The 17,941-nt window shown below is 37.5% G+C and overlaps 1 protein-coding gene across 2 annotated transcripts in view; it reads right to left on the bottom strand.

Annotated features, from left to right (window-relative positions):
* Window positions 1–1,169: 1,169 nt before the first annotated feature.
* Window positions 1,170–17,941, bottom strand: part of SHISA9 (shisa family member 9) — a 195,395-nt gene continuing 178,623 nt past the window's right edge. For both annotated transcript variants that reach the window (XM_075105232.1, XM_075105233.1), the window contains exon 5: window positions 1,170–3,805. In XM_075105232.1, the coding sequence (XP_074961333.1) occupies window positions 3,435–3,805 (371 nt within the window). In that variant the 3' untranslated portion in view covers window positions 1,170–3,434. The remainder of the gene's footprint in view (window positions 3,806–17,941) is intronic.

The raw sequence follows: 17,941 nt of genomic DNA, 5'->3' as shown, positions 1-17,941 counted from the left end.
CATCCATGATTCCAGTCAGGAATTTGCTGGTAGAAACAACACGCAATTTAGATGGGTGGTTGTTGGAGCTGTAACAGTAAGTTGTGTCTACCATAGGTTAGGCTTGTATTCCACTGGGCTCTCCAGGCTCCCCTATGGGTCGCAGGGCTGCCCAGATTTTTTCTGATGGTGTGGCCACATTCTGTGTCTCTCCTGAGCCCTGCGGCAGAATGAGGTTGCTTCTGTAGTTGTGTCTGAGGCAGGGAAATGCTCCTGTAACCAGAAGTGGGGCTTTTACAGACTATTTCATGGCACCCATAAAGGCATATAATGAAAATGAGACTTTAGTACTCTTTAAAATGGCTGACTCCAGCCACTTCTGAATTGATGTTTTCTCTCTGATAATGTGTCATGGCTTCCTAGGAATCCTAAACTGCACCTAAATTTGCACCAAGTCATGCACTAAGTTGATTCTGAAGCTAGGTATCCTGATTCTTCGCTTCTTCTTCTGAAATTCAACCGATACCATTGCAGCAAAGCAAAGAAGCTACCCAAACACTCTCCTTTTCTGAGGTTCTGTTCATTGTCAGGTTTACGAGCCATTAGCAGTACTAAAAGCCTGTAAAGGGCTTTCTGTTCCAGTAGACTTGGTACACAGTTGTTATGTTCAGGTTTTTCTGTAATGAACATATACAAATTTTGAATCAATATACCCCACTGTTTCATCTGTTCTTACTGGGTAGGCAAATCCTGGGATGTGGCTGAAGCTTATTGCAAAACTCTCATGAATTCATGAGGAGCAGGATCTGTCCCTGTGCATGCTTACCTTTTTTCCTTTCCTCAGAACTGTAATTAACTGATAAGTGACACAAGCTCTGTGTGATGCTTGGAGGCTTACAGGGCACCTGGAGCTTTGCAAGGCTTGCGTGCCTTGTGTGTATTATGTTATACTACATGTAAAAGGCATTGCACATATGTAACACATACAACATTCAGCTGCTTTCCAAAGAACCTCTTGTTCACAAGACTACCAGTGGCAGAGTCAAATCATCATTTGTGCTGAGATGAACCCCACTGGCTGAAGTGAGAGGTTCCAGAAGTTCAGTTAATACTCAAAAATTGGCCCAATGATAGAAGTTTAGGAATGAGCCAGCAAGTTGGATTCACATAGAATCAGTTTTATTGCCAGGTAAGAAATTCATATTAATATAGTGAATACATATGTTTACAAATAAACATTCTTAAAAAACAAACAAACATTTTATTGTAGGAAGTATTATTGGTATCATAAACTCTGTAGTTAACAAGTATTAACACGGGTTTACTTACAGAACATACAGTTACTAAAATATTTCCACATAAAATATGCTCAAGTTACACGAAACCTGTGTGAATTAGAGTGCAGCTGCAATGTGTATCTAAAGCGTATGGATTAACAGCAACATTCCATAAAGGGTCAAATTAAGTCAGCCAGTTGTGAAGGCAATAAAGATTAAAGGAATAAAAGATAGTGGAGAATCTGGGTTGTGTGCAAAGTGTTTGTCCCGTGGGCTTTGTCCACTTCTGATAGTCATAGAACATGTGATCATATAATTTAGCAGCACACTTATGGAGAGATGCCAGTGCTCTCAGAATGCAAATCAACCTCAATATAGCTAAAAAAATGGTCTCTCCATTTTACCAGATTTCAAATTCTTAGCCCTTGCATCCTTGATTAAGAAGCAGCACTGCCAGTCAGTTGAGTACAGTAAGAAATGCCACTTCCAATTCTTCTTACAACATAGCAGTTCTCACTCCTCCCTGCATACTCTTCCAAAACTAATCTCGAGAAGAACTGGCAGCTGGTGAGAACGCAACTGTAGTAAGATAGCTAGTTAGGATTTAGCTGAACGACTTGTTTTGGGGGAAGGGCAGGAATTTAAGTGAAAGACTGAGTGTGTTGCCTGCCATCAGGCTCTTGCAGCACCACCATCCCATCCCAACTCTGTTTATATCTTTGTGGATGTGCTGAAGCCTTTACAGGCCCAGGACTGTGAGTCTACTACCAGTGCCCATTTCAAGAGTGGTTTTACTCATATGAACAAGGCATCCTGCTCATCAGAACCACAGTCAAGACCACGAGCCCAATTGTTTGTTTAGTTTAAACCCAGATCTCTGACGTTTGAGGCTAGTCTATTAGCCTCTTCCACCAAATAGTCCACCAAGAGGGAATGCCACTATAGAAAGCCAAACGATAGAGACAGTATACCATATAACATTTAGTTGAGCTACGAAGAGCTACCATGGCTAAAGCAAGTACAAAGTGAGAGACTAGAGGGAAAAGTTAAATTGGGAAAATGGAGGGGCTAACTAAATAGTCTTGACTGTGCAACCACTGCATGGAGATGTCGTCCAATATCCCTTTGGGACAAACAGAGGAGGCTGAGCAGGGCAGAACCCTTGTCATCCTTAGCAAACATGAGGAAATAGCTTGAAGGAACAGAGGGGTCACTTTGAGAAACAAGACTGTCATTGAACAATAGTAATACAGTAAAGGCACCACCCACGCTTAATTTCAGTCTGAAGCAGTTGAAGATAGGCAAAACATTTAGGTAAAGAAAAAGTCCTGACAGTCTGCAAAGTAAGAATTGTTACCATCTGCCCGAAAACAGGAGGACTGAGAGGGAATATCCTGATGCCCTTATTCCCTCAGCAGCTTTCTGTGTCATGATATGTCTCTTCTTGTTTTGGAGGTTCCCAAAAATTTCAAATCAAACGAAGTAAACTGAAATAAAATCTTCTGCTGTTTGTTATCATCCTGCAGGATTCTTTACCAGCCAGAAAGGTCCCATAAGCTTAATTGTAACAGTCTTCATAAATTCCTTGTGAAAGAGTCTTTGTCCCTTATTGTATATATATTTTTTGCGCTTTCTATAGGATGGTGTGAAAGTACAATAATAGATGTTAGGGGTTGTACCAAGATGCTGGCTCTTGGCTTTTCACAGGTCTAGTGATTATTAATAGGTTTTATACAAAATTCCTCTCTGAAATATTATATTACAGTATATTGTTCTCTCTTCCTCTGTCTCAAGGCAGGAACATAGTGTAAATGTTTAAGCAGACATAAAGTTTCTCTAGATTGTGCTACTTCTCATCATGGATTTTAGTTTCAAGTAAAAAAATTTAGTCACAAGGGTTTGTGTTCCATTGTGAAATACAAATGGAGTTTATAATTCAACCTTCAGTGTGTATTGCTGAATGGTATTAACCCACTCTTCGGCCTACAGTTGGCTGGATACCAAGAGTGTTGAGGTGGAAGTTCCTTCCTTCCTTCTGTTTCCTTTTTTTTTTTTTATTATTTTATATTTTTATATTTATTTTTTGCCTTTCAGTTGAGTGTTTGTGTTGTGTGTGTATTTGTGTATGGTTTTTAAAGGATTTCATTAAAAAAAAAAAAAAAGTAAAGGAAAACAAACTCAAACAGTTACTTCGGTCTTGCTGTTAGTTATGAAGTATGGCTGTGGGCCCAAATAGTGCTGGCTCCGGGTTGTCAGTGGGTCGCTTAACGTTGGGTCTGCCATACCATGCTTCCCCTTGTTTGTGTATGCTTGCCGTCTAAGAGACTGGTCATTGGGATCCCAGGTCTTGTAGTGGGAATTATAACCTAATGGGTGTGTGTGGATCTTTGCGATTTTGGATTTCTGCCCGTTCTGTTTGGTTAGGCCACTGTCAATCGTGTAAGCTCTGTCTTCATCTAGGCGCACTGGATGGAGTGGCAGGCTCCCCTTGGCAGCCAGTTCTGCAAGGTGTCGGCGTTTGGTGTAGAAGTCATCGTTGACTTTGTCAGCTATTTGGATTTTAAAGGGGGAGGGGACAAAAAAATCAGTTGGACACAAGAAAAATGTTACACAGTTTATAGTATGTCATGCACAGTTACATCTGTCGTCCAGATACTGTTACAGGTACATCAGTAGGAGAAATCCATGCCACCTCCCACTCCTTATTTTCTCTCTGTAGAATATTTTTGGATGCCATTATGCTAGGCTTTTCATATATGCAGACAAAAACCTGTTGCTCTTTAACAAAAGGCTGTTCCTGCCCCAAATGACTCAGGTTATGCTGATATTTACATTATGGGGATAGGTCCTATGAATCTTATCGCTGCTCATCTGACGTAGCATGGGAAGTTTAGGAAGTGTTCAGAAGCATACAGACATTACTGAAAATACAGAGACATCTTGGGATGCCCGGTTGCACATCCCTTTAAATGAAAAGTGTCATGTGGATGTTAAACCAAGCCAGTTGTGAGGTCCAATGATGGACCTGTTTTGGTTGAATAGTGCCTTACAGAAAAATGAAGAATGGCATCTGCTCTTCTAAATGGTTGGAAGTTCACTAATGCTTTATGGGGCTGAAAATACTTTGGGTTGTTGAAGGTTAGATATTTACCCTATTTAACCCTATTTTCCAGACAATGAAAATCCTAAATTCCAGGTTCTGACATCATTTTCTGGGGCCAGTGCCAGTAAGAAATACAGCAATAGTCCTGCCAAAAAATACTGCATTGCAGTTCTCAGATTAGGGTTTTGCCCTCTGTGATTTCCTGGACAAGTGTCTTCCAGTGCATGCTTTTGCTCAAGTTTGATTGTTGCTATTGCTGCCATTTATTTGGCCTTGCTTAAACGTATGAACCGTGCTCAGGAAGCTAAAGGCATTCTGCAGCGCTTCAGCAATTCATTTAAATTTTGAGACTGAGTATCAGGGATTTAAGGGGAGCTTAAATGAATTTCATTTTTTATGATCTTGAATTTTACGTAAAGAGGTTTTATTTACCCCCTTCAAAAATTTAGATTTTGATTTAAGATAGTGCCAAATATGTAGATCAACTAACACAGTGGTGTGTTAATCAGCAGTGCTGTGCTTTGAATATATGATTGTGTCGGCCTGTATTTGACTTTTGCTGTGCCCTGGCTAGATCCATCCATTTTCCTTGAAGATATGTCATGTAAGACTTCTCTGCAAAAGTCTTGTACATGTACATGTCAGCTCCTCTTGCCTTCATGATGAGTAGGTTTTTAATTCCCTACACTGTTTTTGTTTATTTCCCCTCTTTTTCTCTCTCCCCAGTACTGCTAGGAGGCTTTTGTTGCACTCTGAATTTTCTCCTTCTCTCTAGTTCTGAACTGGATCTTTATTCAAGGCAGTGAAATTCCCATAAGCACCACATTAATCTTCAAGATCAGGGTTCAGTTCTGCATCCCCTTTGTCCTGGTCCCTCAGGAACATTACCAAAAGCAGTTACTGTTTATCATCTCATAACATTTTTTGTATAATAATAGTGTGACTGGACTTTGCTCTTAAATCCTTAATTTTGACATTAAAGGGGTGTTTTTCCTCAATGAACTGAAATTGCTTGTCTGTGCTGTAAAAGTAGGCTTTGTATGTTTTACCCATCTCCATCTGCCTCATTTTTTAATCGATAAGTTAATGCTTTTCTATAGCATACAGATGTCTTCTGTTTTAAACAAATCACATAATGTAGATAATGGCCTATTCTAATTTCAGTCTAGGATGTGCAGCTGCAATTGATGATAGACCTGTAATCTGTTACAAAGAGAACCTACTAAATTCTGCTTTGATTTTGGGGTGAGTTGTTTCATTTAGAGATCTGTAATCTGAATAATCAAGTTCTACCTGTTTCTCCTTGGAAGACCTTTTTCCAGTTCTAAATGTGGCTTGTCCTTTTAATTTGTTAATATTTACTAAATGCCACAAAACAGTATTATATACAAGTTGAATAAAAACAGGAGGGAAATGCAGTCTGTATTGCTAATTTCTCATTAATCTGTTATCAATAATTGAGAAAAACAGTTGCAGAAAAGACATTGTGAATATCCACACAAGTATTTATTTGTATAAATTTTTACATCAAAGGAACTGCAAGTCAACTGGTTAGGGGAGCGAGCTTCTATATATTATGACTTAGGCCTTGTCTATATACAAAAAGTCACACTAGCTTATGTAATTTAAATTTAGCGTAGTTAATTATGTCCAGCTCCTAATATAGATATATTTGTCTGCCTATTTCACATTTAAACGGGTTTAATTTGCATAGAAAAATTAAAAACTAAGCTAAACTCATGTAAGAATAGAGGAAAATTCTACGTTTGTACTTTTAATCTCATCTTAGTTAAGCTGCAGCAATTTGCCTTACATAACCAAGATATTTGATGATCGATTGCAATGTAAATGATGACTTCTGTTTAGATAAGTAACACTGGTGATGCAGTTATGTAAACAATGACTAAAGATTGTAGATATTTGCATTGCTTGATTTTTCATGCCATTTTTCTTGTTTGTATGGCTAACTGAAAAGGCCACAACAAGCTGAAGCTACTTCCTTAGTTTCTTTTTATTTTTTCTTGCTTGCACCTTTTCCCACTGCCAGCAATGGTCCTGGATCTCTGAATTTTGTCAGACATTAGATATGTTACTCAGATCTCCAAACACATCAAGATTAATATCTTCACAGAAGAGTAAATTGCATTACTGTTGCATATAAACAACAACCTGACTGTAAAAACTAAGCAAGGAAGAAATCAGCCTCACAAGGACTGTGCCTATGACACATCTGTGAGATTGATTTTGCTCTTGTATATGCCACACTGTACGTAAAATTTTCAACTCTTTTTGTTTTTTATGGAAGATCATACAGTAAGTGAAATTATTATTTCTGTAAATATAGTTACATTAAAGTTGCTTTAACTAATTTAGTCCATAGTCCCTTTCTAGGGACTTCTCAACTGTTGTCTGGAAACTGGGCTTGAAGACAACAAACCAGGCTTTGATCCATAAATCCTCTTCAGCAAAGTCAAGCAGAAAGCTGGCAAATGTGTGATTGCATGTGTTTTGTGTGGCAGAGACAGTGTTGGAGAGCTGCTGTTTGTATTTGTCCTGTTCAAATAACGGTTTGCAAGGTTTTGCATGAGAATTTCTTACGTATGCCGAGGAGTTAAATGCTAACAGTGAAAGCCAGCCTATTTATCTAATGTTTTAACGTCTTTAAAATGGTCTTCTTTCAGCATGCACGTGCAGGCTTACACATAGGCACGTGACCCAGAACTGGGTGGAAGAAAACACTGTTGTAGCAAATACATAGCAAAAAAGCATTGATAAAACCAAATTGTTCAATTGTTCAAATGGGCTTTTGGCAAGTTTTGAAGCAGTGCTCATTCTTGCATACTGACTAGATTATAGGTTTTATAATACCAGTGTGCTTGCCCCAGTGTGAGTTACCTGATGCTTGTGTAGTGCAGAAACAAGGTTTTTTACTTCTGGTTTTCAAAGCAGAAAGACTCAGATGACTAATATTGAGCATGGTTTTGTAACAAATGTTTTATCAAGAAAAGCATATTTATAGTATCCTGATGCCAACTACTTTAAAAATCAACTGTGAATCTCAGGAAGTTCATTTCTCTTCTTAACCAGCCCCTATAAATATTTTGTGGACTTTAAACATGCAAAGAGACGTTTTGGAGTCACAGAATGGATTTATTATGTGACCTTGGGCACATGACTCAACTTTCTTCTGCCTTGGTTTCACACTGTTAACACATTGGAGGAGGTAGTTAAGTGTTATGAAGATTAATTGCTGTTTGTAGAGTATACTGAGTTTTCAGACAAAAGGTGCTATAGAAGTGCCTTTTGCATTGGCCTCTGTATATAGATCAGTAAATAGGATTTAAAGATATTACTGTCATGTTTGCAGAAGGAGTAAAGAATTAGAATTACAAAATTGCCAAATTAACAATAGTAGAAGAAGGGTTTTAATTTTGCATGCTATTCTTTGTGTTCCCTCCCTCCAGTCTTGGCAACTAATTATACAAATGTTCTCAGTTTCAATATTTTTGTAAAGTTTTTACTCCTTTAAGGTAATGCACCCACAAATTTAGTTACTGTTGTAGCTGTTCATCTGGAAAAAGTGTTGAAATATGAATTTTTTCCAACCTAGAGCGTGTGCCTGGGAGGGGGGACAACTTGGGCTTTTGTTCCTGCTGTGCATGAAATGAGTAACTGAAAAAAAAATAGAAGCAGTATAAGGATCAAAAGCAACACTCTCCCTCCCGGCTGAGTTCCTTAAATATTAAGCTGAAGACATGCTTTCTCTTCTTTTGTCTTTCTAGACTAATAAATCTTGAAATTTCTTCTTCTCCACAGCACAAGTCCATCAGGATGTGAATCTGGGAGGGGACCATCCTAGCAGAAGGTGGGATGCACCTTGCTGGGTAGGGAATGTAGATTTAAATCCTGCTCGGAGCAGTTATACAACCATGAGCCTATCATCTAGACAGTGGGTCACTCCACTTCTCACTCTTATCAGAATCCAACAACGCCTTAAAGTCACCGTAACTGTCTATTTTGTTTTGATCTTGACTTTGCTAGTATTGATGTCAAACATCTCAGATTGGGACCCTTGCCTTGATCCTTGAATTTTGATTTTGAAAGGAGATGGCTACCAAGCTGCTTGGGATAGCAAGGTCATGGGAATGTGTAGGAAAATTTCAGTGAGTTTAGGCTCATTTAGATGAGGTGGCCAGAAAGGGAGGGGCTTTTGATGGTATGTTTTGATTCAAGTTTCTCCATTCTGCCTAAATTTGTCACTAACAAAGATAAGCTTTGTTCTTTTGCTGATTGTTGATTGGCCGTGACCAAACTTGGAAGTTTCACATATTTCTTTATAATCCACAGTTATATAACAGAAGTATGTAAACCAGTGAGTCACTTATAGACTAAATACCATGGATGAAAACATGTTTTCTTGAAAATCAGTGGCAAAAATCCTGTGGTTGTAATAGGGCCAGGATTTCTCAGTGCGCTATTAGTGTATGTTTTCTGTGCTGAGAGGTGGCCCTAAAGCTATGTAATAGTGTTCTGCTCCTTAAGTAGTCTTCAAGGTGGCTGTGTAACCACTTTTGGCACAAAGAGTTGTGTGAACATGCATTAACATTGTGTAATGCTTTTTTTTTTTTTGTAAAATATTGCAGTTGCAAGCACTTCTGTGTAGAAAGTACAGCTAAATAAGGAGGTATTGGGTAATTCTGAAGCAGTGATTTTTTGCTCTTTTCCTCAGTGACAATCCGCTTATCTTTGTGGGTCCATAAAATGGCTCTGAGTTTTTGCACCACTTCTTACAGCTATGGGAGAAGTGTAGAATCCTGAAAGGCAATTATGTCCTACAGCTTTTGTGAAAGTAGGCACCTAGGAGTGGGAAGGAACCTCTGAAGTGAGAGAGGAGAATCCACAAAGGAGTGAGCCCTTATAAAAGCTCTAAAGATATTAAAAAAAACCCAAACCCTTCAGTGGGCGCTTGCAGTCACAGTGTCAGAAGATACAAAAATATATAGGGAACCCTGTTTCTCAGTAGATGTTTCACAGAATTGTTTGTTATCTGAACATATTTTAAGAACTACTTTGTGAAATGCAGAGCTTTATTCTAGCCACAAAGAAACTGCATTTCAAATTTAGGGCTAGAGATACAGAAAGAAAGCCAATGGAAAGTGCTTGGGGACAGGATAGCAATGAAATTACTACAATGACACACCAGATAACAGCTAAGCTACACTAACTGCTTATTTGTAGATGTTTTCTGTGTAACAGTAAAGCTATCCCTATGTAATATTTAACAGTTTATAACAGGGCTTTGCTTCTACAGCCATGACTTTGCTGAGACATTAGTGTAGTTACCTGAAGCTATGGGAACATTACATTTCTCTAAGTAATGAAAGTGAAAACTCAAGGAAAGACAAAAGGGTAATGAATCCTGGCTCAATGACAGCACAAGAATTTTACCCAGGGGAATACTAGGATGCTGCCTTTGGTGGTGCTGTTGTTGATCCTGTCTGAATGTGTGATTGCTTATTCATTTGCTTTTCTAAGCTGTCACCTAAGACAATATGTTCAAAGGCTTCCAAGATATAAGCCAACTTTAAGTGAGAGTTTTTGTGGGAGTTCATCTGAAAATCAAAGGATTATCATTTCTACTCTAGCACAAGTTCTTTCGTGGTGGGGAAAAAACTAACATCGACTGAGTTGAGATTTCCTGTAACATATGAATTTGATCCAAGAAATTCACTGAAAAGTGTGTTCCATCCAGTAAAACAAACAACTACTGATGTGTCTTTTGAAGGAAGGGGTTCACCAGGCATCATGGAGCAAAGAATTTCCTTTGCATAACATGGAGTCTACCTGAATGCAGAATACAGCTAGATGTTCAGGTAGACACAATTCTGTTCATAAAATGCCAGCAGTGGGTAGAATGATATGACAGATCTGTATATGGCCAAGAGGAAGGAATGCAGCTACTTCATGCTTGGTCACGAGCTATTCTGATCTCATGGGCACTGGAGTGGCTGTGTATAAGGTGGGGCAATTTTAAACCATACTAAATTCTAAGAAAGGATGAGGGCCATTTAAGATCTTTTTTCCATCCTTCCTTCTCCATTCTTGTATTGAGTTTTGAGAATGCAGAATTCAGCCTGTGGACTGCAATGCATTGTTTTCTGTCCTAAATATTTGCCTTTCTTCCCCCAAAAGTTCTAACACCAGTTTGCCTTTAAGATAGTCTGAAAAGGAAGATAATATTTTACATCTGTGGATTCTTTCTCATTATTTGTATTCCCTATTACTGATAGAGGTAAAGGAAAATACATAATGGATAGAAACATCCATAAATTACTTTCATAATTTTGGTAGAACCTACTTTTTGTGGCTCTGTGTTATTCTTCTTCTGGTCCCCTTTACCACTTTATCTATTTACTCATTTCTTATAGTGATCTGGAGAGAGATCAAGCATGAAAAGACCTATCATATCAACTTTTTATTCTGCAGACATTGCTTGAAAGGAGCTTGTCCACCTCCAGACACAAGACTGCATTTTTTCCCCCAGTGAAATGAAATCCTACTTTCATGATATGAGACATGATGAAACATAAACATGTAGGCCCAAACATTTATCTTCTGTCGATTACTTTCATGACAGTTTCTGAAAGGCTGAAGAGGCCAGAATATTTCTGGGTTTTGAAACACATTAGGAATGGTTTAGAATAGGAATGTAATTAGACTTGGTAAGCACAGCCTCCAGTCTCAGCAATGTTCTCTTTATCCAATACAGGCAGCGAAGGCTGCTTCTTGGCTGGGAATGCTGAGACAGAATTTGAATAACTCCTCAGGCACCAGACATCATGTGTGGTAACTCATGTACAGGGTTGCAGTTCCCTGGAACATAAGAGTAACTATATGTCTGTGAGCAGAAACACCCCTCTTGTGACATTGTGCCAAAAAACCCACAGCACTGCAAAGTCTGTTTTTTCTTTTTGTTCTTACAAACATTTATTTTCTGTGTAAGTTTAGGAAGGTTTCTCTTTGGACATGTAAACCAGCTTTTCCAGTTGGGCTTTGTACACTTGACTGCATTGATTTACATAGTATTAAATTACAATATTTATGATTCAATTCTGCAAAGTGCTGCAGTGGTATCATTGCAAATTGGTTTTAGTCAAAATAATCCAGACATACACACCTTGTACCTCATGTAGAGACAAATGATGTGCAGAATACTTGTATCTAACCAGTGTAAGAAAAACCAAGCTTTTCTGATTTACCAGAATCAATAGGTTCTGTCAACGTGGATACAAATGGTGGCTACATCATGTTATTGTAAATGTTTTCAGGAGACCTGAAATCTGTTGCATGCTGACAGACAAAGATCACACTACTTTGTTATGTCCTCAAGTGATTTAACATTTTCAATTCCAAGCATCAAGATGTTAAATTGCTGGTTCAGTATCATGCAATGAATTATAAACTTGAGAAGGAAATAAGATTGCCAGTTCTATTCTTAAACCAATAGATGAAATTATAACAGAAGTATAAGAGAATTATGTATTCAAAACTCTGACTTTTATTTGAAAATGCAGCCAGTGGCTGTCCTGTAACTGTAAATCTGTTTTTTCATTATTTTTTTTCCTAAAGGCCCCTAAGCTCATGTCCTTTCATGGCATCCACAATGGCAAATAAATATGAAAAATTCTACTGTGAAATATTTATTTAATTTTATCTCATTTAGGCATATTTATCAGTTTGAGTTTTACTGGAAACCTTATATATGGTAAGAAAACTTGCCTTTTGAAGGAGTCATGCTGTCATGCTTGAATTCTGAATAAAGCACAACTGCAGCATAAACTGATTATAAGAAATGAGGGTTTGGTTTCCTTTCTAAAAATGTTGTCCAAAGCCAAAGAGGTTAACACTTAGGAGATTTGCTTAAAAGTATTCTTCCATTTCTTCATTCAGTAATCTTGCTTACTTTTTCACTGGGTAGTTTTTAACGCTTCTCAAGCAAATCAGTTAGGACAAATCTGATTGTGTCAAGAGTGTGCAGCAATGCTTTCATACATCAACAATAATGTGAAATTGTTTGTAGCCTTTCTGGTCAGTGAGGACCTTCAGCCTGTTTAAGGGCAGGGCTTCCTAACTATTCCAGGAGCACTACTTCATTGTACTTTTCCAGAAGACTTGTGCAGTCATGCAATAACAGGCCCCACTACTGTAGTCAGAGTAATTCAGGCAGTCTGCACACAGCAATGTGCCTTGCTCCTGGGAGTGGACAGCAAACCAGGTGGACTGTCCTGGCAGGCTGCACACTGAGTAGTATGTGGGTCACATTGGAAAAAATTTCACAGTGTTCTGCAATATGATTCAGCGTCTAAAAATGTGTGTTTGTTTTAACTTAAGGTGTCAGTTTATCTTATTTAACATTGACTGAAAAAGCCGTTATATTCCTGACCAAATTTATTTTTAATAACTGTTCTTAGCATGAACCTAATTTCATTTTTCTCACACATCGCTGTTGGCATTCTTCTGTGTGCTGAATTTTATTTTCAGTTTTAATACTTTTTATTAGATGTTTTGGTTTCTTTTAGCGTACTGCTGGTTGTAACTCTTAAACTTATGTCTGAATCAGGTACAAATCAGCTACAAAAGCTCCTAGCTGTGATGATGTAGGAAACTGCATGAGGACACAGGAGACCCAGTTCAGGTATCTGAATACATAATTGAGACATGGTTTTAGTGCTGACACAAATCTGCATTTTTCTGTCTTTCAGCTGGCATCACACTAGATTTTACACCATTATTTCTGAATATGGGGTAAGGCCTGAAGGCTTTTTGAATTGTACTGGTTAAATGAAAAAAAGTGCCAGTGGTGTAATAACTGTTTTTTGCAGGAGTTCTTTTTATTTGATCTCTTTCTTCAATGTTATAATCTTAAAAAAATTTTAGCAATCATTCCGGATTCAAGCATTTTTTTTTTCCAAAATTAGCTGTGGCATAAGTTGTTTCTATTAGAAAGTTATCTTTTTCTATTGTTTTTGCCAGAAGGAGTCTTTTCAAGTCAGAGTTATTAAGTGAGAGAAAAAAAAAATTGGAAGTAATTCCATAGCTGTACTTGCACGCATTCAGTTCTGGGGTTTTTTTTCTCCTTTCCTTCTCTTCCTGTTTCCCTCCTATCAGACTGTGTGGCATTTGTATTATTAAAGCCTTGTGCATAATTGTCAGAGGTTTCCAAACCAGAGATGTGTGTCAAACTGAAAAGAAATAGTGTTCCCTAGCAATTATATACTTGCACTGTCAGAAGAAAATCAGTTTCATAAGGCGTTCGTACAGATTGGGCAAACCCAAAGGCAAAGCAGAGCTAATGCCTACTCTGAACAGAACCCTCGGAGTAGCCTTCACATAAAGCAAAAGCATTTGTGACTGACAGACAGTCAAGGAAGAATCAGTAATGAAGCCCTCTTCAGTGAATATTTAATAGTGCGTACGCACACGACTTCTGCCATATCGGAGTGTTCAGCTCCCACATCTACCTTTTTTCCCAGGAACTGCAATCATAACCATCACTTGTGAAAATGAGGACCAACAGCACTGAGCCGCAGATCTTCCTTCCCTGCTGTGGCAGGTCCCTTGCAAGGGAGGGTGAACTTTTCGCAATAGCACCTTCTATAGACTAGAAAGCTTTGCAAACTTTCCCACTATAAAAATTAACTCTTGTACTTAATATTATCATTAGGATGGGACAGACTGATATTTTTGTGGTGATTTTTTGACGCTACTATGTATCATACTTTTGTTTTTAGCTTCTCTTTTCCTCTTATCCTTCTTCAAATAAACTGTCAGGGGAAGGACTTCTGGAAAATTAGCTGTGCGCATTACAAATCATGTTATTATTCTTCCTCCCTCCATGCCTCAAGCCCTTTGTTATTATAATATGAATGTGTAGGAGTAAAGCAATGATCTCTGTGGCTTTTATCTATGTAATTTCTCTCTTAAACACACTTACTGTCTTTAGAACGTCCTTTGCAGAACCAAAATAGCAGACAGATAACTGCTGCTATTTATGTTATATTGCTAATAAAGGATTCACTCCTATCAGTTGTCTTACTACTCTTCATCGGTATTCATGGGTAATTCTGAAGAACATCATACTACTGGAGATATATCCATGTACAAAGCTGGCGAGTATTAAAGCCTTTCTGGTTTGAATTTTTGAATTTGGTTAGAACCAGAAAAAGTATTATTTGTTTACTTTAGTAAACTTGACTTGCAACAAAGTAATCCTCATAACTGTTTAAAATCACCAAGTCAAACCTGAACGCATGTTCACATCACAAACTTTGTAAATACAACAGGCTTGAAATAAATAGTTTAAAGCTCTATTATCTGCATGGAGGCAGATTCTGATGTACTTGAAGAAATAATACTTTCATACAAAAATAACCCCAATGTGAATCAGTAGAACTATGGGAAATAAAATATGAGTATAGGAATTGAAGCCTGTTTCTCACTGAGTTTGCTTCCCAAACCCAAAATTCCTAAATTTATTCCTGAATTAATCATATTGATTGTAGAGGGATTTCAGAATTGTATTCTCCGGCTTCATTCTATTATTCTTGTTCTCTTTGATCAGTTATTGGGAAAATTTAAATCAAAGCCCTCCCTTAAAAAACTACTTTTCATTTTCACCTTTTGAGTTTTAAAAGAAAAAACCCTGGATCAATCATTATAACCTGATTTATATTTTAATATTGTCAGCATGAAAGACTACTCAATTAATAAAAGTGGTCCCTGAAAGCCTCTAGTTAGAGGAACTTATAATTAAATTCAAGAAAATTATCTTCAAGACTTTTTTCCCAGAAGTCATCCAAAGTTCACACTTTGCAATCATTTAGAGCTTCACTTTCAGGTGCTGAGTTTAGAACACTTTCTAAGCATGGCAGGTATTTAAAAATGGTTATGAACTGAGAGTCTCAAAATCTCTGTTAATTTTTTGAAAAACGTCTTTGGGGGTGGGATTTGGGTCACCAGTAAAGTTATAAATTTTGATAACCTGGCACCTCTGAGAACCACTTGCAGGGTATCACACGTTGAGCACCTGTATGAAACTCTTATTGTGAAAATATTGCCATAAATGACCTGCACAGCTAATAGTCCAGGAGGTTAAAATGAGTGGAGTACGGTCAGAACAACCAGTGCTGTTGATGTGTAGGCTCTATGGTTGGAACTGTAAAAGTCACTTGTCAGATTAAATCTAGACTTTAGCTGGGATCCCACAGTGTTGCTATTTATCTGCAAGTATTCACAATTGTTTTCATATCTTGAAGATCAACCTCTATTCTTAAATAATCAATAAAAAAGTTTGCATTGCAGAATGAGAAGTATGTTTATATGTAGGTATACGTTTATAGTGCAAAATAAAACAGTTCTACAGAAGGATGTATAAGAAGGGTTGCAAGTGAAATTGTTTAACAATTTTAGACTTTATCTTCCTGTGAGCTGATCTTTGGTTTTTATTGGTTCACTTTATTAGTGGTATAGCCTAAGTGTAAAGTTTCACTCACTCATGTCTTCACATCACTTAATGTGTAAAAAATCTTGTGCATAATTCATTAACATTTCATAGAAATAGCTTTCAATAACAAATGCTTGGTTTAGATTTGCTAGTTTCCTTCCTGTGGCCATTACTCATCTCAATACATAAAAATAAGGCTGGTTATTGTAAGCAGTCTTCAAAGACAAAAGACAAGCAAAAGACAGTAAAAAAACCTGGAAGACTAGCATTCTCTAGCAGTCAACTGGACTCATGTTACTGTTATTTTAGATCTTTTGTTGTATGTTATAAAAAGGAGAAAATTAATTTTTGTTTCATTTTGATTCATTGTCACATAATAAGGATTTTAAAATCAAATAGTTTCTAGAGAACCAACTTAATTTTTAGCAGAAGGGTTGAGTTCTCTGTGATCTATAACTACAAATGGATTGTGGAGTGGCATTTGTGATCTGAACTTTATGACTTTATGGATGACGGTTTCATTTTCACTGTTTTAAAATACATGCTGGTAATAATTAAAAAATGGCAGTTTCTCCATTGTAGCAAATCCACTGTAGGGAACATGGGTGGAAAGAATATCAATTTCAAGAACAAGAATTAAGGATACACAGATTTAAATTTGCTGTTTTGGCATGAGAAATTGGTTAAGAATTTAATAGATATTTATAAACATTCTTCATCCACCATAAAATCAGATAGTGGACAAAATTCAGACAAAACAAATTCACTAGGTGTGATTGTAACCCAGAAAGCTAAAAATCCTGAGGGAAACTTCAACTAAATGGACCTGAAGGTCAGATTTCCTTTCCTTTACAAGTTCAATGTGTTGCTAAAGTCTTAAAAAATGAGTCAACATAGAGGGAAATTTTAAGAGCATCTTATTTTGTGTGAAAACTGCTTCTTGTAAAAGAACTTCTTACCATTTCCTCCCAGCAGCCTAGATGTCACTTCTGCTAAGACCATCATATCCCCAAAGAGTTACCTTTTCACATCTCTGTTTATTTGCTAAAGTATGGCCTGAGCAATGGCTGCTTGGATGTCTGATTCCCCAGCCTCAGAAAGAATATTACCCTGTAGATATTATACTAAAATGTTGTTTCTTTAACAGGCTGTAAAAACATGTCAGCGATGCAGTTGATCTTGCTCAAGATAGTGAGGTTTTGCACAAACAATGTATTTATAATTAAAATATGGCTACCTCATTGGAAGAAGAAATGAGTGTGCTGGATGATAAAATAGGAAAATATTTTTATCAGGTCTCCCCAAACATTTTTTATTTACCTATGTCAGAGTGCCTCAGGGTATTGGAAGCCAGTTTGGTAAATAACAGAGAAAACAGTTACATGAGTTAGTGGAAGCAAGAAAAGGTCTTGAAATTCTGCACACACTGGGCAGCATATGAAGTTTGGGGGGTCTTAGCAGAAGACACAGATGGAAAAAGTGACACTGGCACTTCATCTGCTTGGGAAATGGGAAGGCTGAAGGAACAATTCTAGCAAAGCTGTTGGTAAAGTGAGGCTTGCTACTGAGTGCTTCTTGGCTTTTCTCCTGTGCCCGAAGGAGAAGCAAGTACTAAAGTATGAAAGACTTCCTTAACAAATGAACACTCAAAAGTTTCAAATTCTCCAGCCACACTGGGCTAAGTAAATAACAACAATAAAAAGATACCAAGCTTTTATGTCATACTGCCTTAAGACAGATCCCTAGTTCCAGTGTTGAATCAGGCAGGTTGCTTAGTCTAGCATTTTCCATGACACTGAACATATCTCTAGAGGTATGAAATCATTAACTGAATCACCTTCTGGATATGACAAATGATGCATTAATCTGTACTTCCCTGTCTGTTTTCATGGTGCTAAATCCAGGGAGCTACTCCCCAGTACCAGATTTTTTTGAACCCATTTTTGTGCTTATGGAAGTATTAACTGAAAAATTCTTTACTCTTTGAAATGAAAGCACAATTCCTTTTTAAGCCTTCCAAAGAAACATGAGTATTTACCTGTCAGTGTAACAGTGTGGTTGGTATAGGAAAGTAAAGTA

The sequence above is a fragment of the Phalacrocorax aristotelis genome, chromosome 10 (assembly GCF_949628215.1).
Source record: "Phalacrocorax aristotelis chromosome 10, bGulAri2.1, whole genome shotgun sequence".
NCBI classification, from domain to species: Eukaryota; Metazoa; Chordata; class Aves; order Suliformes; family Phalacrocoracidae; genus Phalacrocorax; species Phalacrocorax aristotelis.
The sequence above is the reverse complement of the archived record's forward strand: the minus strand, read 5'-3'. Positions and strand labels throughout refer to the sequence as shown.